General features: G+C 40.1%; 1 protein-coding gene across 1 annotated transcript in view; it reads left to right on the forward strand.

The window, feature by feature from the left end:
* The window catches only part of LOC133976672 (neural cell adhesion molecule 2-like), a 268,406-nt gene that overhangs the window by 174,424 nt on the left and 70,209 nt on the right, over positions 1-23,773 (forward strand). Inside the window, 5 exon segments of the mRNA XM_062414931.1 lie at positions 7,736-7,810; positions 16,377-16,583; positions 21,533-21,676; positions 23,641-23,708; positions 23,710-23,769. Of these exon segments, the coding sequence (XP_062270915.1) occupies positions 7,736-7,810; positions 16,377-16,583; positions 21,533-21,676; positions 23,641-23,708; positions 23,710-23,769 (554 nt within the window).

Raw genomic sequence — 23,773 nt, forward strand, 5'->3', positions numbered from 1 at the left:
TCTTTCTATGTTGGATAAGAGAATGTGGACGAGGGCATTATCTTGCACCTATGTTTATAGACCCCATTTTTCTTACGTTTCCATAAATACAAACACAATACCCGAGCAAATGGGATTTACTCTATCACAGTGTGATGCTCCAGTTTCTATGAAATATGGGGTATAAATCATCTTTGTGATGGAGGATAAAGAAGAAGGGGGTTATGAGACAATACCTAGGTCATACTGGTCGTTCTGTTTATCTGTGAGTCTGTGTGTGGTTACAAACTGTACTACACATGTGAATGTGCCAATTGGTGAAGCGTTTTCTCGCACTGTCCAGAACCTTTGACATCTAGAAGCTCTGATTGCGAGGTAACAATTGAAAACCTGAATTGGATCCGTGGTCATTAACCCCCCCCCTCCCCTTTTATTTCTATCATGGTTGATGATTGCGTTGCCACTTGGAGCTTTGCTTTTTCCTTTCTGGCAACTCATCTGCCCTCTGACACAGCCTCAATTGTCTGACTGGCTTTCAACAGGTTCAGTGTTCAATTTGTGGACACGGTCGGACAGAGCGGCCATTTAGGAATACAGCTGTCTTACAGCTTCTGAGAGTGACATGATGATAACTTTATATCTTCGGATGGTGTACATTTACTCCCGATGCGGGTTGCTTTGATTAAACTGATTACTGTAAGAAAAAAGAAAAAAAACATTGGTAAAATAGGCATCTGAAAGAAATGATGGGTTGAGAAGATGATTGGATGGTAAATGGAGTTACAAGATGAAGGACAGATGTGTTAAGAAGAGTAGAAGTAAGGAGGTAAACTGCTCAAGGTTTCCTTCATTTATTGAGGTATACATTTCTTTTTGGTTTCCTTTTAACCCCTGAGATCCTTATTTTTTAAGCTGCTTCAACAAATTAAATGCCACCATCTCTTTAAGGCCATAAATCATTAGTGGAATGAAATTCTTTAGCCTTTTATAGCCTTTTAATTAGAATAGTATTTAAGAGGATATCACCTTTGTCATATCCTGTTAGATGTAAGTCGAAATGTGTCTTCAGTACATCTTGTAAAGTCCAACACCTGAGATTAAAATATGATTCTGCATTAATTGAGCTCTTTTAACCCAATCAAATGCTCTACAATAAGTGATGTTGTCATTTGAAAACATATCTTTCCAGCTGAACAATGATTAGTGTATGACCTATTATGAACCTGGCTGCTGGATAAGATCATGTTGTATTTCCTAACTAATTAGAAAAAGACGCCACATCTGGGTAAAACTAGACATCTGTGAATTTGCATGTTGCATTCACACGTGTGTATGCACATGACTGCAGTTTATGGCTTGGGGATGTAAATAGAAAGAGAGAGGGGTCCATCATGGCCAGCGCAGCTTGAGGCATAAGAGGCTTAAGAAAGACGACATGAATCGCAAAGCAGTTGGTGAGCAAAAAGCAGAGATATACAGAGAAGGTGTGCGGGAGAGAGGGAAGATAATAGGTAGCTGTGGGTTGTGCCGGCGACTGTACATGTGGCCTGATACTGTATGTCGGTAAGATTGGATATGGTTGGCTGAGAACCAGCACTTTCTCCTCTCCTCTCCAGCATGAAAGGAGGCGTATTATGCAGCCAGACAGATATATAGTACTCGGGACACAGGGAGCCAGATTGGCAAACATGTAGTTATGATTTGACAGATTGCAAAAGAAGTTTAGATTAATCTATAAGCAAAAAGGGCTACGACTAATTCACAAGAGCTCTCTATACTATCTGAAATCAAACATCCCAGCACCGTAATATCAAGCTGCTACACTCTCCTTCTCCTCAAAGCGTTCTGCCTGCTCTGGAGGAGATGAATGTGAATATGATTTTGAAATATTGTCTGTTGCTATGAAACGTAATTTACTCCCCACTCCCCACAAATATGATTTTTCTGATTTAGTGCCTCATATGCTCGGGTCATCATTAGAAATGGCTCATCACACATCTCTTTTTCTCTTTCTGCTTTACATCAGAATACAATGTACTATTTTCCAGCACGGTGAATCATTGTAGGGTATTCAACAGCAGTTTTGGTGTAAACAGCACCTTCTCCACTGCTGGTTTACATAGAAATGTTGACTGATGTACAGTTTGTGTACAGGAGCTAGTTATCTATATGTCCCCATCTGTTTTTAGCCAATAATTATACATGTAAATGAATGACTTATCGAGTGAGATTAAAAAGTTGAACCAAAGAAGAAATCTGGTTTCTTACATTACAGGTCTTAATTTCATGGTTTTCGGTCACCATTTCTGTTAATAATTACAACATTGTAGTAGCTGAGATGTGGGACACATGGTGACATGTCTATAGAGGAACTTGTTTATGAGTATGTGGATGACAGAGGAATAATATTTATCAGGCTTCACATTTCTATCTAATCTGCATATATGACACTTGTTGCATGTCTGTCCATCCTGGAAGACGGGTTCCTCATTGATCTTCCTGTGTTTTCTCCTTGTTAACTTACCTGAGCGACTATGAATAGAGGATGTGTATGTTGCACATATTGTAAAGTCCTTTGAGGCAAAATTGTGATATTTGGCTGCATAAATAATATTGCCTTTACTTGAATTTGGAGAGTGCAGTGCTACCATGACCAACAGATGTGATGGCTATAATAAAAACCTACTTTTAATAAACTTTAATTTTCCTTTAACAAAGAAACTCAGTGACATCCCTCTGTACTTTGTGCCACTGCTCACCTGATAGTCTTTGAAGCTTTGAAGAATGCTGACTGTTCAGTGTTTTTGAAGCTAATTTCTTTCTGGAAATCCTTTTTTCTGCCTCTGCTAACACATTTGAAGAAATGCATAAGACACACAGGATTGGTGAATACAAAACACTGTAATTAGTATTAGTATCTCCTTCCTTCTTCTTCTCTTGCTCTACCCACTACTTTACCCCTTGTCTTTGTCTCTCTCACTCTCTGTCTCTGGTTCAAGGGAAGAATACCCTTCAACTCCCCCACAGAATCACAGACAATTAAAGCAGAGCATTGTTTTGCCTCAGGGCCTATCTGCTCTGTGTGCTTAATACATTTACACACATACACACAGGAAAAAACACACACATCCTCCCAGCCACCCACTCGTATGCTCACAGAAATATAAATATACATTGTACATGTCCAAAACACATAAACACTCAAAGAGACACACAAAGGCATGCTCTCTGCCGTGCATTTTATTTGGTCATAGCTTTAATGGGACTTTTTATATAGTACAGGATTACAGAGTTGCATCCTTCTCTCTGATTGGACACTCTCCACTCTGTCAATCAAACATTGGGTTTAGCCTGCTGCTAAATGCAATGGTGCGTTTAGGCCAATTTTCGTCTACTATAGATTTAGTCACACTGACTTAGCCGCTGGCGAGTTTTGCACACTGTTGCAGGCCCGCTCAGTCAGCACCTATATTCTGCTGCTGCCCTTATCTGACCTCCATATGAGCAATGTAAAGGTTTGGCGTTGTTTCAGGACATTTTGAACTAGTGAGTTTTAAGAAATAAAAGCATCCTGAGGTGGCTTCAGATGGCAGCAAGAGGTAAAATTTAACCTTCAGTACCAAAAGGGGATGTGACATGATATCAGTAAACTGCAAACTTTATGCTGTTGTTTGCAGAACTGGACAGCCATGGATGCCAACAGATTTTTTTGTGCATTGGGGAGTCGCTAATAGTTGCAGACTTGTCACAAAAGATGCAGCATATGAGTATCTGAGTCTTGTGTTGTAATAGATAACACCACAGTGTTTCTTCATATGAAAAAGCCTCAGTAAACTGTTTTTCTGAGTGGCTAGCAGTGTGTGTTACTACTTTTAATAAAAGCATAGCATTGCTGTGGCTGAACTTCTTCCAGTTTGTAGTTTCACGAGTGTCAGTTTCAAAGTGGTTTTCCTAGCACTGCCAATTAGCCCAGAGGATAAAGGTGAATTAAGGTTGTAGCAGCAAAACACGAGTAAAATGAGATAAACAATGTTGGGTTTTGTCGGGTTGGGTCATCCTGTTACAAATATAATACAACTTTTTATTTGTCACAGGATGATTGTGTTGTTTATGCTTCCAAAACATATTCTCGCCTTAAACTGATGACTTGGATTTGCACTTAAAAAGCTGAGGTTTGAAATTACGGAAATAATTGGGGCTTAAATGAGGGAGATGAGAGAACTTTCCTTTCAACAGCAACCTCAGCCAGTGGGAGGGTGGGAACCAGCAACTTTTCTGGACAAAATCCCGCTTCACCAACTTGTGTCTTTGACCTTATATTTCATAATTGATGCTGGAATAAATCATGTCTCCTTGCCGTGAGGCGAGCAATGCGTTATGTATGGTATCGAGCATCTTAGACACATTACAAATGGCAATCAATGGTTGTGTTTGTTGTCTTATTTTGCTTGTCTGCAACACTTCTCGGAGGAGCTAATAATTGGAGCTGATAATTGCTACCAGGCTCATAACATATTGACCCAAGCTCTGTAATAAGCAGGTGAACGCGGGCGAAAACATTCCATTCCTGAAAATTGATATAATTAGCATGTCTCCTTTTGTCCCCACAAGGCGAGACAGTGTTGAATAAACAAATTCTCCCGTGTCATATTTCAAATCTAGTCAGCATTCTCATTAAAATGTCAATGTGTGTTTGCTGTGGGGACTGTTGTGTGTTTCAGCTTAAAAATGCCAACAGAAGGGTTACATTTTCCAGGTTGAACTTAATTATATGATTCACACCGATGATTCTGGCAGCTCAGAAAAGCTCGGGCCAGAATTTATTTATTTATTTCTTTTGCCTGGCGGGTTTTGTGAGCAACTCAATGCGTGATCAATCACACATACAGCATGAACAGACAGGATCAATTAATAATTGAAAACCTTTAAACTACTTGAAGCGCTGATTGGAATCTGCCTTAAGTCAGAGGCAGGCCGTGTGGAAGGGCACCAGGTTAAATAGACATGATTAATCAACCCTAGAATAGTATTTGCATTCATTTGAGGTGTGTGTGCGTGCATGTGCGTGTGTTTGTGTGTAGCACATAGCAGCCATGTCCCAATTCTATATTACATAGGAATTATCCATAGATTTTAAAGATTAATGCATTAATCCTAGAAAATTATACCATTGAAGGATGAGCTTCAGGAAGGAAGGATACATGTTTCAAGTCTGTCCTAAAACGGTAAAAGATGTTTTTTCTTGCTTTAATAATCCTTCCTGTTCATACTGGTTGTTGAGATTCCTTCATAATGCACTTACAGTGTAAGTAATGGGGGGTTTAAAGATTTATCTGAAGTTAATATGAAGCCTCAGCCATCCAAATTAGTCAAATCAAGGGAATATCTTTCAAAGTTTCTCTTCCTAGTGCCAAATTTCCTCTTTTCGCCACAATCCTTCTGCTGCAGCTGAACATGAAAACACTCTGTCACGACACAGTGGGAATTTCTCACTAAGAAGATTGTAACTGTGGGAAACATCCACTTTATTTGACTAACTCAGACTGCTGCAACCTCATATTATCTTCAGATAAACTTTTAGATATGTTTTGCTCAAAAAGAGGATTTGGTCCGCCACCACTTGCACTGTAAATGCATTTTGGAGAGGATCTTCTAAAGGTCAGTATGAACAGGAGAAGTGATTACAGTGAACAAACTTGTTTCATTTGGGCACCTGACTGTTGTTTTAAGAGTATCTATCCTATCCATGTAAAAGAAATTGCTTATTTTTTGGGTTTGTGAGCTGCTGCAAATAATTTAAACACATGTTTTTGTGGTGGTGAAACAACTCCAGTAGCACCTTTTTTTAGGAATAATAAATAAGTATTTAATTGTTTCCTTTGTGAAGTTTTGGCAGTAACATTTCAATGTTGCAGTTTAATTTGACCTCTTTCAATAAAATCTTATATCAAGTCAATATGAATGTAAATTGGTTTCTTGTACACTGAGTATAAAAAGTATAAATTAGCATATAGCACTATATCAATTGATACATTGCTTGAGAGAGACTGAGTGAGTCTGCCAGTTGATAAAATGTATGAGGCCATACAATAGATACACTGTATGTTTTGATGATTGAAGATATAAATGTATCCTTCATTAGCATACTGTTTCTGTTACTGACGCCATGACAGTCGAGCAGGACAGCAGAAATGATCAAATGCATCAGTAAAGCAGCTCCTAAACCTCATCATGTTGCCTCGTCAGGTGAAGGTGGCAATGCCCCTCTACTGCCATCTATAGGCGGCCTCGGTTCATAGCAGATGGCTCCCAGTGATAAGTGCTGGAGAGCTGCTTTAGTGTGATGCTGCTACTGCTGCTGCTGATGCTGCTGCTGCTGCTGCTGCTGCTGCTGCTGCTGACTACATCCATCTCCCCCCTGAGAAAATGAAGATAATCATTTCATCATTCCCTCAATTATTGACAAGCGTTCTGAGCTCCACTGTTAAGTTTCCTGTGTTGTAGAGAATTAACATCTATTAGAGTATTATTCAGCCTTTTATGAGAGTTTATATGAGCGTGTGTGTGAGGTTAGAGTTTGATCCTAACTGGACTTGCTGCTCTAAGGGCTGAGAATGAGGAGCTCAGATATGACAGGCTCATCAAATATGAGGCAAGACTACCCCTGCATCGAGAGGCTCTGGCCTAAAAATGACCCTCTCCCTGCTGAGTTGCCAATCATTATCCATCACATTAGACACCCAGACACATCCGCAGCTCCGCCTCGCTGTGTTAGCCATTCAAACACTCCTTTTTCTCTGTCTGATTGTCTTCCTGGCTACAACTCCTCCCTTGCATTCTTCTTTCTTCCTCTCATTTGACAAATTAATGTCAGCCAAGATCAGACCACACACTCACTACCTTTCCCTTCATCCTTACAAAGCCTCCACCGGAGCCCCCATTGTGTAGTGTTATAGTGGCGTTTACAATAGGCAAGCACAGACAATCCCAGTCAGCTTTTTTTCTATACTAGAAGCTGGTAGGCTCTCATTTTTATTATTTAGGATGTAAAGAGCCTTGCATGACAATTTGTCACCAAAGGAAAATACCATCACTATTGGATAATTTGCCAATCTCTGCTATTGCTTAGCTTCTTATATTTCCATCCCACTGTTGTTCAGTGCATATACAGTAGCACTGTGGAGAGTGAGAGCTGGAAATAGCATTATCTGGAGCTGAAAGGATCCCTTTCATTGTGAAACTGACTGACAGGCTTGTCACAAACAGCTATATGCCTAATAGAAGGTATCCAACCAATCTATCTCTGAGCTTTGTATGGAGAAATAGCTCTGTTGTTGTGTTGAACAGTAACTTTGAAGCAGTTAAAGTTTGGAATAAAAAACTACATATATATAGGTATAGATTGCTCTATTCAGCAGCGACAATACTGTATGTCTTATACTAGCAATAGCTGCACTGTGTGTTATTTCTAAGAGCTATCTTATTTATATAGGGATATTTTTATGAAAGCCTTTCACAATTTTACACATAATTACAGCAAATAGTCACATACAGTAAAAATGTGTCCTCCAATAATATAGGCATTTTTGTACAAAGACGTAAATGTGCTTTTTGATTGTTATTTTGTATTTGTATGACTATATCTAGTCAACAAATGATGAAAATCCTTTTTGTGTTGCATTCTTCTGACCATAATAACTAATTAATTTCCTCTTTTTCTGTGTGGTTTCTTTCTTTGTTTCTTTCTCCATTACAGCCGCCCTGCAGGTGTCCATATCCTTGAACAAAGTGGAGTTAAGTGTTGGAGAATCCAAGTTCTTCATCTGCACAGGTAGGAACACCCCCTTACTACAATTACTGTATGTGTTTTATGTGTATTTACTGAATGTGTGTTTGGAGGCAGGTCAGAGATACACTGGGGGGTCTTACATCACTTCTTGTGAAGCCTGTTTGTTTATTGTATGACAGTACAACACGGTCCATGCTATCCATATGGTGACTGACTCTTTGACCCAACGGTGACTAGATCCTCACAGGGGACACCCCCCACCCCTCTCGCTCCTCCTCCTCATTGTCCTCTCTGAATGGTATATCAACACTCAGCCATAGCAGAGAACCTGATGCCGGTGCCAGTGTCTCAGTAGGGTGGCAACACACACTGGCAGGCCCGGCCCGCCTCCTGCTGGCTGCCTCTTCTCTCCTGCCAACCCACTCAGCGTGGCGCTAACAGCCAAGAGAGCATACACACTGGGAGGAGCGTCAGGGGGACGTGGAGGTCTAACATGTGCTGAGGAGGACATAATGGGAGATAGAAAAGTAGAGGTGGGTGGAAAAAAACGGGCAGAGACTGAAAGGCAAAGGTAAACGCTTTCAATGTGAAAAAGCTGAAATGACAGAGCAGAGAAGAATGGAAAAAGCTTTAACGTAACAGAGTGTTGGAAGTGTGAGATAAGTAGCCACCATCCAAGAAGTGTTTGTGTTACCATTTTACTCGACGGGCAGTCACAATAGGCCTGATTTTTACCATATTCACATGCAGTCCTCAAAACTGGAGTAGGCTATAGGAATAGCAGGGCAGAAGAGTCAGAGGCCTGCAAACAAATTCTTAAAGGAAGCCTATATGCTTTTCCTTGTTTTCAGTTATTTATACAATGTTACAAAAAGGGAGGTAAAGATATGTAGAAGTAATCACTGTGAGTTAAAAGCAGTGGCTTTAGACTGCTCTTAACGCTCAGTGTTTTTTTCTACTTTCAGCCAGAGCTGGATTTATTTATATGGTCATCTGCTCCACACACAGCCTGAGAGTTCACTGCTCCGCTCCATAAACATTGTTGCATTTTTTCATCTTTTTGGGGATAATCACGCCAAGCCATGACTCAAGTCAAGGTGTTGAAGGTGTGCTTGTTGTCTGCAGGTCTTCATCAACACATCACATTATTTATTCATTTAAAAGCTTTTAATATGAAGACGGAAAGCAGATTATGTTGGGTTTGCATTGGTGGTCACTTAACATGACTGATATGAGCTGCCCCTCGGCAGGCTTCTGGAAAGCTGGGAGGGAGGGCAGAGGCAGAGACTGAACTGAGGGTGCATTAAGGTTCAGGATGTGATAAATAAATGAGGTTTTTTTTACTGCAAATCATGCAAACCTACTCTAAGCCCAACAATGATGATATAGTGCTGGAAATGAGCATAATATGGCTCCTTTGAAGAATCAGTCTTTTAAAGTGACTTTTCCCATTGCACAGATCAGGCCTACATAAATATGGATTAGTGCACAGAAAAGGAACAGAAGGCGATTGTTTTGTATGTCCATTCATGGGTTTGAGCTGTTTATTAGGAGCAGCAGAACAGAGAGGTGATTGTGTTGCTCATGAAAGAAAGGAATCTGGGTGAAATCAATTCACTCGTTCGATACAGATCTTTCTTGTTTCAGAAGTTTGTCTGGAATAATTGGAAGGAGGGTAAAATGATAGAACACATTATTTTTTCTCCAAGACAACACACCTTTTATGTATTCAATTGTTTTAACACATTTTTTAGGTCAATATTAGGTCCAATGTAGGTCGTCCTGTTAGCTTGGAGGAAAGAAATCCAGTTCCACTTCCTTTTTTGTCTTTCCAAAACCCCCTGTTTTTTTAAATCTTAAAGTATTTATCTATAACCTTAAATATTCATGATGTAATATGCAACAGTCAAAGTTAACATCTGGAAAATGTTTCAATATCATTGAGTTTAACAGTCAAACATTATCTCCTTCATAAGCACTGTGTGGTTGGGGTTTAGTCAGATTCGATTGACATTGATTTAACTGGTGCTCAGAAGTATGTGGTATCACTTTTTCTCCCACACAGCCCCCCCACACACAGAACATTGTATGCCCATATTCAGCTTCATTTCTCATAATAAAAAGGAGATTCAGAAAAAAGGTTTTCAGGACCTTTAAGAAGCAAATTTTTCCTATGTGCTCTGACTATTTCAAAATTAAGTGCACATTTTTCCTGATTCATGACAGGATGTAACCCAATTTTGTTAAACTCTCTTTAAACTTTAGTGTACTTGATAGTACAATTAAAGTAATATATACATTTCAATGTCGCCAGGGGCTTTTAAATTGAATGGAAATGAAAAAAATATTGTTATCGTAGGACTTAAAAGACTGCTTGTCCACAATGCCTTAAGGTGAGATTATTTCAGCTGCTGTTTTCAAGCTCAAGAATGAACTCTGTACACCTCTGCTAGAAGGTATCCCAAATGAAGCTTTAAAATCATCACATCTCATAGAGGTTCTCTTTTATCTTGTCAAGACATGCTTTGAACATGGTATAATCTCATCAGTTCAGTATTAGTCTATTATTAAGGTCTGTTCCAAAGAATAACCCTCAATTATAGTGGCAATAAAATGACAAATGGTATGCTAATACACTGAACAATAGGCTTACACAGCATTTAGAAACGGTACAGCATCTTGTTGGTGAGCAAAATAGATTTAGAAAGAAATGAGCCTGTATTAATCATATAGATCCAGTAATAACTATTATTAGACTAGAGTCCCAAAAGGCAAACCCACTTTCACATGTTTTTTTTATTTTCAATTTATGGAAGTGGGGTGAATGGTAGCAATCCAGACCTTGTATAGTTGCCCAAGTTTGATCCACCTTTTGGAGTAACACAAGGTGGTATACACTTTATCCAACTCTTTTTTTCATAACCTCCACAGATTAAGGAATGACAGGTTGGATGATTATAAATTGAGTATGTTATTATACACGGATTATATAATTTTACTGGCTGAGCCTGATTCTAACCAACAGAATATGTTGAATGTGGTTTAGTTTGTGGTGTTATAAGTGAGGCAATCAGAGCAAAACACAAATAATGCATATCAGAAAGAAAGATATGAAAAGGGAACACAAATAATCAGTTTTGGCTCAGTGGTTTTATAATATGTGTGTGCATTTAAATACTTGGGTTCTTTCTTGATGAATTTATGACTTTTGAGGTAATTGGGTCCCTTGTTGACTATGCTGGAAGAGCTTTGGGATTAATTAATTACAAACTGAAAATATGTAATGATCTTGGCTATTCTACATAGGCCAAACTTTACTCTGCATGTATCTCCCCCATACTGCAGGGGTGTGGGTGTATAAATAATCTAAAACTGTAAACATTATACTGAATAGAGCTATACAACGTTTTCTGGGGGTTCATAGATTTGCTACAATTCCAGCAATTCAAGGAGACATGGGCTGGGTTGCAGGGTCCGTACAACGAAAATGTGAAATGATCAGCCTGTGGAACCATCTAATCAAAATGGCAGAGGACAGAATAAATAAGAAAGTGTTTATGTGGAACAAATCACACAGTTCTCCATGGGCAAAGGAGCTTTTGAGGAGGTGGATACGCTGTATTTCTAGTAATGTGTGCTATAATGTTAACCCCCGTCAAAAATAAGCTTCCACTGAAATTGGAAGAAAAATGGTTTGAAAGTGTTTCTTCAAAGCCAAAATAAAGGACACGTGGGCATATCAAACGGAATTTCAACCTTAAATTATATGTTGCATATTGTTCATCTAGAAGATAAATCATATCCATGATCTTGAGAGCTGGTATTCTTCCTCTGGCCATTGAGGTTGGTAGATTCAAACATATTCTGGAGGAAAACAGGCTGTGAGCTGGATGATTTGGGTGAAGTGGAAAATGAGCCCCATTTTCTGTTGTACTGTACAAATTATGATGACTTAAGGGAGTTACTGTATCATGAAATTGCTCGACAAAGCCCTGCAATATCCTGGTGTTCAAATGAGCAAAAACTGGAATGGCTCCACAATTGTGATGTGTTTAAGTAGGCTAACCTTATCTCAAAAGCCTGGAAAACAAGGTAAGATAGATTGCCTATTAAGCATTTAGTTTGATTTTTCAGTAATACATATAGTAAGCTTCTATCAGTGATTTAGGAGTTCTGCCCTACTCACTGATAGTCAGACGATCTGAAGGTGGATCCGAAGGAAATATGCTTTTGTTGTGTCTTTATTTTCTGTTTCTAATATTCACAATGTAAACACTGTACTCTTTTCCTGGCTTGTTTGAATTTATGGTGTCTGCTAAGACCATTGAGGCTGGGTATACAAGTATATGCACAGCACATTAATACATTTTGATTAATTCATTAATTCCATGACAACTGGGCAAACTCACTGATGAATACTGCACACAGAAACCAGTGGATTCAGTGTGGTTGGGCACTTTTTGCCATACTCCACTGAAACATAAATACATTTCTGCTGTAAACTACATTTCACATTAACACTGAACATTTTCTAAGTTATGTATGTATGTATGCTTATAAAATAATACACGCCAGTCAAATAACCTCTAAATGTTCCAAGTATTCATTTTTCAAAACAGCTTTTTATGTTTAATTCTCATAGTGAGAGATGTGCCGTCTATTCATACATTCTTGCTTTTAGAGAAAAATGTGAGCGGCGTTCCTTCAGCTGAATTAACTTTTATTCATCACCTCTCGCTACAGCACAAGAATAACAATAATAAGGAATAGAAAAGGGAAAACAGCAGTTGAGAGGCAGAGAGAAATAACAGGTTAACTGAGCTGCAAAGCCGGAGGGAGGGGATGGCTGGAGAGATTATCTTTAGAAAATGGTTGACTGTCTGCTAGAAGGAGAGAAAAGCTGCATTTGTGCTTGTGTCACCTTGCACCTTGGGCACATTTGTTCTTTGTTTCCGTCATAGCCGAGGGGAAAGGTCATGGATGTTTCTATGATGAATGCATTCAATGAGATATACGGGCAGTTTCTGCAACAATATATGTGTCCATATATGTGTACATCTAGTAAGAAAATTGGCATTGTACAAATCTGCAGTGTATGTTACACTGTTATACTATTTAGCTGTTATTACATGAGTGCAATTAATAGGCTGGTTTTGCTTGTATAGATAAATCTTACTGTATGTTCCTTCTGCACCGCCTTACAAACTAATAGAAGCAGCTAGGTTGACACATTAAAAAAAAAAAAAGCTTTTCACCTTGGCTGTGTTACATGTAAAATTCTTCATGCATTCATGTTTACATTCAGTTTTAAAACGGCCAATTTGAGCTAATGTTGGGAAACACACGCAATATCACACCTAAAGCTTTATCTGATGGGTTTCCAGTCAGATCAAGTGAACCTGGGCTCATGGCTCGTGACAAACATGGAGGTAGATAATCAAGTGTTTAGGTGTGTGTTTAACCTCCCCAGCGGCACAGAGCCAGAACAACTGTTGGCTACTGAAACAAAACAGAGACGGCTTCAGATGCAGCCTCAATAGCGAAACAGGATCCAAGAGTCATAATGAGGGTTTCGTCAGATGTCTAACGAGAGTATGGCTGGCATTATGACATAACTTGTCCCAGTGGTTTACACATTGGCAAGACATTACAGAGAAGACAGAGACAAAAAGATATGACTTGTAATTTTGACATCATGCTGACCAGTGAGATGCTCTCCTCCTTCTTTTTCTGCTCAGCTCTTGTTTCTCCCCTGCTATCTTCTCCCCTGGAGACCTAAATCAATTACTACTATGGCTCCAGTGCCAGCTACTGTGGGGACCTGTGGGGAATGTTTCGGCTTGCACTCAGCTAATTTTGGCGCCAAGGGGGACGTCTAGTCAATAATCTGCCTTGTGCAGGAGGCTGAGATTGTTTCAATATTTCAGTTGCTTCATATTGCTCCCTCATTGCTTAGTAGGATCATAAACTTGGTGTGAGACACCTTCCAGATACAAAGCTTTGAAGCGTGTCCTGTTCTTGTTTAAGGTTTTATCTCCATGTATGCTTAACATGGTTAGCAGAAGCTGCAGCTAGAAAACTGATCTAACTCTACCTTTAGAGGAGCCATTCACTGTGAAGAATCAATAATGCCAGAGCTTAAGCAGATTTTTACAATGGTCTGACATAAATTTACATCTGCTACAGTTGTATAGACACAAACGGAAGCAAGGCTAAGCGTGAAAAACAGAGCAGCATGGTTCCACTCCTGTCTTCTCAGATCATCTGTGAAGCAAATGGCCTGTCACCATGCTAGCTGCATCAACTTTAACATAGCTGTCTCTGTTGTCAACAGACTGTAAAATGGTAAGAGGTGATAACGTTGTAATGCTAACAGGTATAAAAAGACGCCTGTAGCGATGCTAGACGCTTATCTGCTCCCCGCAAGTACCCACATGAACCACAAGGCTCCAGAGGGAAGCCATGAGTGAAGGAAAGCAGAGAGGGGAGAGGGCATAGGGGAGGAGGGGGGTCGCTTGTACTGTAATATGATTTCAGCAATGCTTGTGCTTGATTGCCTCATCAGATTTGTTGGCCTCGAAACTAACGAGCAGCACAAACTCATGCCAAGAATGTGAGGCTGATGGCTGCCGGAAACAATGTGATGATGATCAGCGTTAGCATGCTGGGTAGTGAGTTGGAGTCTGCATGTCTTTCTATGATGCAAAGTGAGACCGGAGACGAATCAGCTAATTTGTAATCATTTGTCTTTATATGCCAGTGCACTATCAAACTGAGAAATCATTATATTGATGTTAGACGCTATTAACATAAATTTTGCATTACGACTGTACATTCTGGACACACATGCTGTTTGTCAGCTAAATCGTGCCCGGCCAACACCATGCCGTCTCTTAACGATGGATCATTTCACAGTAGACATCTTGTCTTGTCAAAGCAGGAAAAGCACAGGTGTCAATAATAATTAGCTATGGAACTGGCTCACTTATATGTAACTTGGCCACCATTAATGCTATTAATTTCTTTTTTGCTTTCCCGGCTTTGACGAGTAAAAGTGTCTACTGTGTCTATTACACATTGGAGATGTTGAGATGAACTGAAACAACCGTGTGCTGCTGACTGCCGAGCGGCTGGAGGTTAAAAGCTTTGCTTAAGGGCATCTTGCTGATAGATGCTGAAGGAAGAGAGAGCATCAAAACTGCCTGCTTACTGCTCGTTCGCTCTGGGTTTAACATTTTCCTAAACACTTGGGTCACAAACTTGTGTTGCTTCAATTTGATACTCCTGTTTCTTTTGTTTCCTTAATTAAATCCAGTAATGTGTCTCTAAGGGACTGGACAAATCTCTGTCCATCTCCTCTAGTGTTCGAGGCTTTGGCTGATTGATAGGCCAAGTAATGGCCCTCTACACTGACACCTTTATCAGCAGGATTTACAGGCAAAGGGCACCTGCTGCTTGCAGATGGTGCTATCATCACCAGTAGCCAGATGAGTTTATGTTTCACAGGCTACATATGGATACCGTTTTAATCAGGGTACGTCTTAGCTTTTGATCAGGCCTACCATTTGTTTCTGTGGGTTTCTATACTTGGAAATGGGAGTGGAATTTACAGGCTACATATGTCCCTATTCCTTTACACGCTTATTAGCTATGTAAATCCAAGATTATGACATAATCATATAATTTCTGTTCCCTTGACAATTTCCAACGACGATGCTGGATGGTCCTCAGCTGCTCAGCAGACCGAAGCAAGTAACAATGCTATGTACTGACAGTACTGACATGTTAAAAATATATCAGGAAAATAGAAAATGTATTCACTGGCAGCGCTGTATGTGTCCAAAAATGGTTTGCAGACCCAAATCAATAAAATCCTTTTATTCAGTCAGGCATAGCTGAAATGTCTGTGCATTTTTTCCCCTGTGCTGATTTTAAGCACTGTATTTATACAAAAGGTGCCTCAAACTTCAGATTCTGGAAATGATTGACTGTCTAAATTGGACTCAAAGTTATTCTGCCTAAAGATTTTCTTTAATATGAGCCTGACTGAATCTCTCAGTTTTTGATGCCTATCAACTTTGATCAAGTAGAAAAAGCAAAATGTAACTAGCTAAAGAAAGCTAGATTAAAACATTTAGTTGAAGTTGACTTCTTACTTCTATTCACACCAAAAGTTGATATCAAACCATATTGTGCTTTTCTACACCTGCTGCTAGATGAACATCTTTCAGACTGGCTGATATATTACTGTATGCTTAAAAGTAACAAGTGAATATCACTCTTGGGAAATGCAGTTTTTATAAAAAATAATCTTTGGACTGCAAGGTTGCTGGTTCAATGGACTAATTTGGTATATATACATAAAGCTGCTGGAAGTACACACACAAAATGTGGCAGTCTGTTGCGCAGGAGATGCATGTCCTCAGGCATTTAAACGTACTCAACAGTACTGATACCTTTCTGGATAGATCCCAGGTGTGAGTGGGTGTATGAATGAAAGCAAGGAATGTAAATGTGAAAAATAACTGTAGTACAACATGATTTTGACTTGCCTGGTGAACATCAGTCAGCTTTCCCTCTTTCTTTTTCTCTCTGACCTTCCTCGTAGCTATCGGTGAGCCGGTGAGGCTGGAGTGGTACAACCCTCAGGGCGAACGCATCGCCCCCTCCAAGCGGATGGCGCTCCACACAGAGACGTCCCGATCCCGGCTCATCATTTACAACGCCATCATCGAGGATGCCGGTATCTACCGCTGCCAGGCCACTGATGCCAGCGGTCACACCGAAGAAGCCTCCGTCGTGCTAGAGATCTACCGTAAGCTTGACAGATACCATGCACACAATACTACATTTACATGCAGAGCCTCTGTGTTTTGCCTCCTGAAGAGATTTAGACATGAAGACATGAAGTGCATAAATATCCCTCATTAGTGTTGGATCACACAGACAGACAGTCTGTTCATATTCCCTGCCACAAGCTGTTAGAAATATTAGCTCTGTCTGTGCAAGTGCATTTTAGGTTCATGTGTACCTTTGACTTTGTGTGTGAGCCAGCGCAAGTGTATGTGTTACACTCATTCTTGTGATTAAAGTATAATGACAGCTAGTAATGCCATGGGACCGGGATCCTGCCAGGCATAATGAGGGATGTGGCACTGAGGCTAACATGCCTTGCTGACCCATCACTATTTCCTGGGAAAAACTTAATCTTACAAGGCAGCGGCGGTGGTGGAGGAGAGGGGGTGATCTCGGTGGTCAGAGATACCATCCCATCATCGGTTCCATCCTCACGACAAGCAGTGAATTAAACGCCATTTCTCCTGTAAAAATGTCCTTGAGGAAGACATCCAACTTAACCCCCACTAGCTTGTTCCTGTGATTTGCTCTAGACAAAAATAGAAAAAAAGCACGTAGGAACAGGGTTGTAGCTTCTATCAGGGACACTTAAGCTCTCTGTGAATTTTCAGGGACTATTTTTGGAAGTAATAGCCACCTTGGGGGAGTTATATCCTACAGTTTAAGAAAGTAACACATCATGGGTATTTTATTGGCTGACTGTGGTAGTTTTAGACTCAATAAATTCAAATTTGACTAATTTTAAGCCAACACAAGTTTAATATTCACCTGTCATAATTTTACTCCTGGCGGTGTGGAATTTACAATTCATGATGCTATAATTTAGCAGCTTACTGAACTGAATAAAGAAAATATGAAACTTTCTGTTAACTTTCTGAGTGATCAGTGTAGACTTCTCCCACAGCTGTTTTATGTTGGTGCGCTCTGCCGCCATTGCAGATGTAAATGTAGAAGTAATTGAGTCTTAAAGAAGTATTTTTAAACTTGTGATGACACAGGCTTCGGAAAAAAATAACATAAATGCATCTTTCTGTGTTTGTTTGTTTCAAAGTTGAAGTCAGTAAGTGTGTTTTTGGCGATTTGTTGTTGAAAGGATATAAAAATGTCAATGAAAAAATTTGGCTTTCTGAAGATTATAACCTTTATTTTACTGCCATTTTGATGACATTTTAAAGCAAAATCCTTTACATACATTACACTCTTATCGCATGGATTTACAAGTGACATGCCACCCAGTAATGGCGATTTATTTACTTACGCCTACAACCCGGATTAGTCTATTTCTGATAGTGCCGCTGTGGCCCAGTCTTGGAAAAGGCACCTTTCCTAATCCTTATAACACCCTCTGTTCACAGGTAGCACAGTGTCACGAAATGGATTAGCATTATGATATGCAAGCAATGGCACACGCGCGCACACACACACACACACACACACTCACACACATTACATAAGAACCAGGTGACATGTGAATAACCCAAATACCCACATACACCAAGCTTTGATCAGGAGTCTTCCCCAAGTTTAATTGGAGAAAACGTCAAGGTACAGGGAGTTGATTCCAAGAGACACACACACACACATACAATTAACTGCACATATATCATCACCTGCTGTGTGGCTGTCTTTTTCATCCTTTCCCAGTGAACCATTAGGGGAGACATCACAGCCTCAATCACACCTGCCTCCACTCAGCCCTCGCCTCATTCACCACATAACCAGCTCCCTAAAACCATTGTTTCCATGGCAACTGGGCGTCACTCACTCTGGCCCTCAGTGTGGATTACATGAACAGCATGCGCATGAAAACCTGCCTGAAGCTGCAGCCAGCAGTCTGTCAGCGTGCAGTCGGAGCAGGCGTGGACTCCTCAGGCATTGCGCTGGCCTGTGTGCTACATCATGTTCTACATGAAATTCATGACCTGTGGGAGATAAAGTGTTGACATGCTCTCAGTAGTGTCTGACATCTCCATGATGGCCTGTTATAATCATGCTGCATTGAGGGGTGGATCAGTTTTGAATCCAAAACAGCTGCCTGGACTTCAGTGAACTTCAAACAAGCAGAAAAGCTGTTAGCTCACTTTCCTGGTGTTTTAGCCATGGCTAGAAGGTTCGGTGCAGCACTTTGACTCAGATGGAAATTCCTGCACATCTATTGGATGGATTGGCATTACATTTTGCACATACATCTTTATAAACTTTATGAGGAGGAAAACCATTGACTTTGGAGATCTCCTGACTTTATCTCTAGCACCACCATGGAATTTCTTTTTAGAGATATGTCTCACCAATTATTGGGAAGGTTATCCATGATTCTTAAAGGATGAATCCTCAAGAATGTGCTGATCCTATGACATTTGCTGTAGCACCACCATGATGCACATTTGTGGTTTTGAGTGTAATATCTCTAAAACTATTGTGTGGTCTGTCATGCAGTTTCATATAGACATTCATGTTTTCCTCAGGATGAATTGTGATAACATTTGTGTCCACTTAAGGTTTCATCTTGCACAATCCTCAGGGCATATTCTCACTTTGCTCTATACCTCAGTTCCTGCAAAACAGCCTCAGCTGCTACACACTGAATTAGATGGTGAGCATTGTACCTGCTTATCCTGTTAACACTTTCATTGTGTGCATGTTAACAAGCTGACATTAGCATTTAGATCTAACCCCCGCTCCTAAGTGTAGTGTCACAGAGCCGCTAAAGAAAACTTGTGTTTTACCCTGAATGAAAACTTCAGTTCATTGACGGCAAAAGCTGAAAATCACTTTGAATTTACTGCTGTAGGTTGACGCTTTAGTAGGTGTACAAGGTGGGAGGAAATTCATAAAAACAAAGTATGCCAGTATAAAGTCAAGCCATCTGTTTTATTTCCTCTCAGTTTATTAGTGGACAAAGCAATAATGCTGCATGAGCCCATTTTCCAAAACCGGCAAAATTGGCCAGTAAAGATAGGATCAAATATGCGTCCCATTTGAGAGAGGTCCAAGGAAATTTGCTTGTCGTTGTACCAGGCAGTTATCCCTGCAGTGAGGTGTAGGAAAATGGTGTAAGAGAAACTCTGGAGTACTCAGTATATTTTCAGTCCGCTAGTGTCAAGTGTGCAGTAGAGTGTTACTGGGGAGAGAATGTTTCCCTTACTGATTCTCTTGTAGAGCAGTGTGACTACATAAGAGACAGAAAATGGATACAAACAGAAGGAGCAAGTGACAGCAGAGGTGTTCGAACCTAAGAGAGACGAAGTGAATGAAAGAGATTCTAGAAATAAAAAAGAGCACGAGTGAGAAGCTGATAAGATAGCAACCCAATGAATGACAAAAACGCGCAAAGGCATCCTTGAAGTTAATGAAGACACTGAGATGCCAGACACGCTCGCAGGCGGGAGGGTGCACTCAGGGAGAGAAAGCTCATTTTTGGGAGCAGCCTGGCATAAATCACACAGCAAAAAATGCTAATTCAGAAACCTCACTAACGGAAGGGACTGATAGGGGAGGTGTCGTTGATTTATTCACACCTTCACAATACAGCACGCAGATGATAGCAGGTGGTTGTAGTGCGAGAGGTGCCAGTCACGGCGCACATTAAAGCCAGCTATCCAAAAGAGAGCAGGGTTCTGGAGACAAATCACGTGCTGTTTGAAGAGAAGGAGAAGTGCTGGTCCAAGAACAATGTCCTCATGAAAGCAATTTGTCAAAACACCAAATGTTTGTCAAGAGGGAGGACACAGCTTCAAATCGGCACACAGTGGGATCTATTATTGAAGTGTTCCTGAAACCAAGATAGAGTGAATCAAAGGCTGTCTGTGTTCTTGTCTAATTCTGCAAACAGAAAGGCTGAAGGATTTTTTTTTGCTTTTTTGTCACGGTTGTGATTGGCAGCAAGTAAAAACAGCCACCCTTCTGTTTCCTGTGCTGCTTCATCCGAATAGCCTTATCTGTGTCCCAGAAAACAGTCAAAGCGGGATTAACTTTTGTTTCATGTGATTATGTGAGTGAAAGCCATCCATCCATTTCTAATGCACACGTTGTTTTTCATATGAATCTTTCCAAAATCTGTCAGTGCACCACTTTGGACCACTGACAGTTGGATGGATTGCCATCACATTTTTTAAGGACGTCCATGGTATCCAGACCGTGTATCCCAATGACTTTGGTGATCCCTTCACTTTCCCTTCAGTGCTTACAGCAGGTCAAACGTGTTGCTCATTCAGTAAAATGGCAGAATTATTACATTGATTACCTTGAAATTGTGTACAGTCATTCATGGTCTCAACATGGTGAATTCTACTGTCTTTTCATCCATAACCACTCTGAAGTTGACATTCTCAGTTTCGAGTGAAATATTTTGACCATTATTTGATGGATTGCCATGAAACTTGCTACAGACATTGAAAGGTCCCCACTTTGGAAATGCTGTGACTTTAAATCGAGAGCCATTCATTTTGTTCAATACTAGAATGACATTCCCATCAGCCTCAGCTGTACTTTGTGTAAAGTTCCTTGTTACCAAATGTCAGCATGCTAACAGGCTAAACTGAGGTGCTGAATCTGGTAAATATTACCTGCTGAACATCAGCATTTTAGCATCATCACAGCAAGCATCTCAGCAATCTAATGATAGAGTTTAACTCAAAGCACCACTGTGTCAACACTGTAACCATCAAACAACCTTAATAACATAAACACTCACCTTAAGGGATGCAACCCAGATAGAAAATTGCAAGGGAATTTATTTTAAAGTAACTTTTCTACCGTAGCTCTAAATGCGGTCTCAAAACTAAAAGCACAGCAGTTTTTTTTTCTTAATTTTCCTTTTGATGTTAAGACCTGCAATAAATTGTCTACTCTGAATGCTCACAGGACCCCCCTAAAAAAATGTTTTCAATCTCTTGCTTGTTCTAACAGAGAGGCTGACATTTCGGGATGTGCAGTCACCACAGGAGTTCCGCCACGGTGAGACAGCGGAGGTGGTGTGTGATGTCATTAGTTCACCGGTACCTGCGGTGGTGTGGTACTATCAGGACCGAGAGATCACCGAGGAGCATCACAGTAAGTTTCGATGACTAGATTTTAAAATGAAGTTAGTTTAAGTATTTTTCCCATTGTATTGTTCATATTAAAGTAATTATTAATATTTTTTCCATTTTATGGGAGGTGAACAGGGTGAGACCTTATCTGGTAGAAGTTAGTTAGAAAATCAACAGATATACGAACACATTCAAGACTTAAAACTTAATTATTAGTAAAAATGCATCTGAAATTTCAGTAATATAATCTACTTGGTGAATATTTTATATATTTTTTCACATTTTCATTTCTGTAACTGTCCTAATTAATTGTAGGAATTCCTATAATTGTATAATTAGTTACTATGTAGGGCAATTATCACTCTATGATGCTTAATGATCCCCCCAAAAGCAACAATCAAAGTAAGAAAAAAGAACATCCTTAGCTTTCAGTTTTTTGAAATTGTGAAGTAATATTTCATACTTTTTTGGTATTTCTTTGCTAATTGGATTGTGGTTGCGCTAATTAGTTGCTTTCATGAAAAGAGTAACTTTTGCAATATTAATAGTAAGGCAAGTATTAACTATTGAAGAAGTAACTTACCCAACACTGCTGCGTAACCAATGTTGATTATTCCAGTAGATTATGGTGGTAATGAAAATTGCAAGTAAGCAATAATCTGTAGAGGATTACATTTTGAGTGTAAACCTGCCAAAAAACACTTGATTATTGGGAGAGGGGGAAAAAATGCTCTTGAGTCTCAATGTGCCCAATCCTCTCTCATTGAAAAGATCCACTAATGTGCCAAAAATACTGTTCTCTAGGAAATGCTATTTCCTTCCTTTGTGTGAATTCACAATAAGACAAGGATATCAAATTCCATGAATAGAAACCCCCATCAGCCCTGGAGGAGGCGTATAACTTGGACAGCAACCATGTTAACAAGCGACTAAGAGGATGGATTATAGAGCAGTATGATGGTGACATTCGAAGATGCTCTTTCCCGTGAGAGAAAGTGCAAACCAGCACCCTGTATGTTTAAAAAAAAAAGGTTATTTCAGCAAATGGTTGTATTTATGTGCTACCGCTAACTCAAGTTACAATATTTCACAATTATATTATCAATCATCCTCTATCCCGTTTGATCTAAAGCGGATGTATATCACTTTTAAAGCTTGCCCCTGTAATCACACCATTTCCAGTCTCTTTAGCGGTGTTAAATATCAGGAGGGAGGTCTACTTAATTTGCACAGAAAAGACAGATAGAGCCTGAGAGGCACTCAGAGGACAGATTCACTTTCAGTAATATTATTTCCTGACAGAAGGCAGGTGCAATTGTAAGAACCAGCAGACTTGGTTTCATTATTTCCTCTTCTCCTCTTTCCTGATTTACAACTCTCTACACCACTTCCCCATCCTCCTTCCAGACAAAACGCATGCCCTGAACACTGATTAAAAAGAGTGGACCCCTTGAATCTGTCACATTTTTTAATTGAAATTCAAATCTTCAGTGCCACAGTGATGATGAAACATGGAGAAGAGAGGGTTTTTTTTATCATTTCCCTCTAATTACGATGCATGGTTATAAATATCATTGCTTGAGAGGAACGAGATAGAGGCCTCATCACTCGTGGCCAATCTTAGATTGGCCACAATGGGGAGAGTGGAGACTATTTGGAACTGTAATTGCAGAAGTGTTTATCTGTGTGGACTTTATCAGGTAAATGTGCTGAGAAGTGAGGATTGGCAGTCTAACTACAGAGGAGTGGAGATGGCAATTTTGTCTTGCTGTTTTTCCTAACTTTCTTTATCTCACTTCTCTCTCTATCATACACTGTTGTTCTTTTGTCGTTTCCTCTTCACGCTCTTTCTCGCTGTCTCTCGCTGTCTTCTCTCTCTCTCTCTCTCTCTCTCCTCTCTCTCCATCTCTCTCTCTCTCTCTCTCTCTCTCTCTCTCTCTCTCTTTTTCCTCTTTCTCTGTCCTCATCTCCGCCCATGCTGTGAAGGCAGGTTCCAGGTGCTGGCAAACAACAACCTAAGATCCATCAGGTGGACCAAGGCTGACGAGGGCGTTGTACCGCTGTGAGGCCAGCGTAGAGGCCCGTGGCGAGATCGATTTTGTGGACATCGCTGTGGTTG

This window comes from Scomber scombrus, chromosome 24, assembly GCF_963691925.1.
Source record: "Scomber scombrus chromosome 24, fScoSco1.1, whole genome shotgun sequence".
Lineage (NCBI taxonomy): Eukaryota > Metazoa > Chordata > Actinopteri > Scombriformes > Scombridae > Scomber > Scomber scombrus.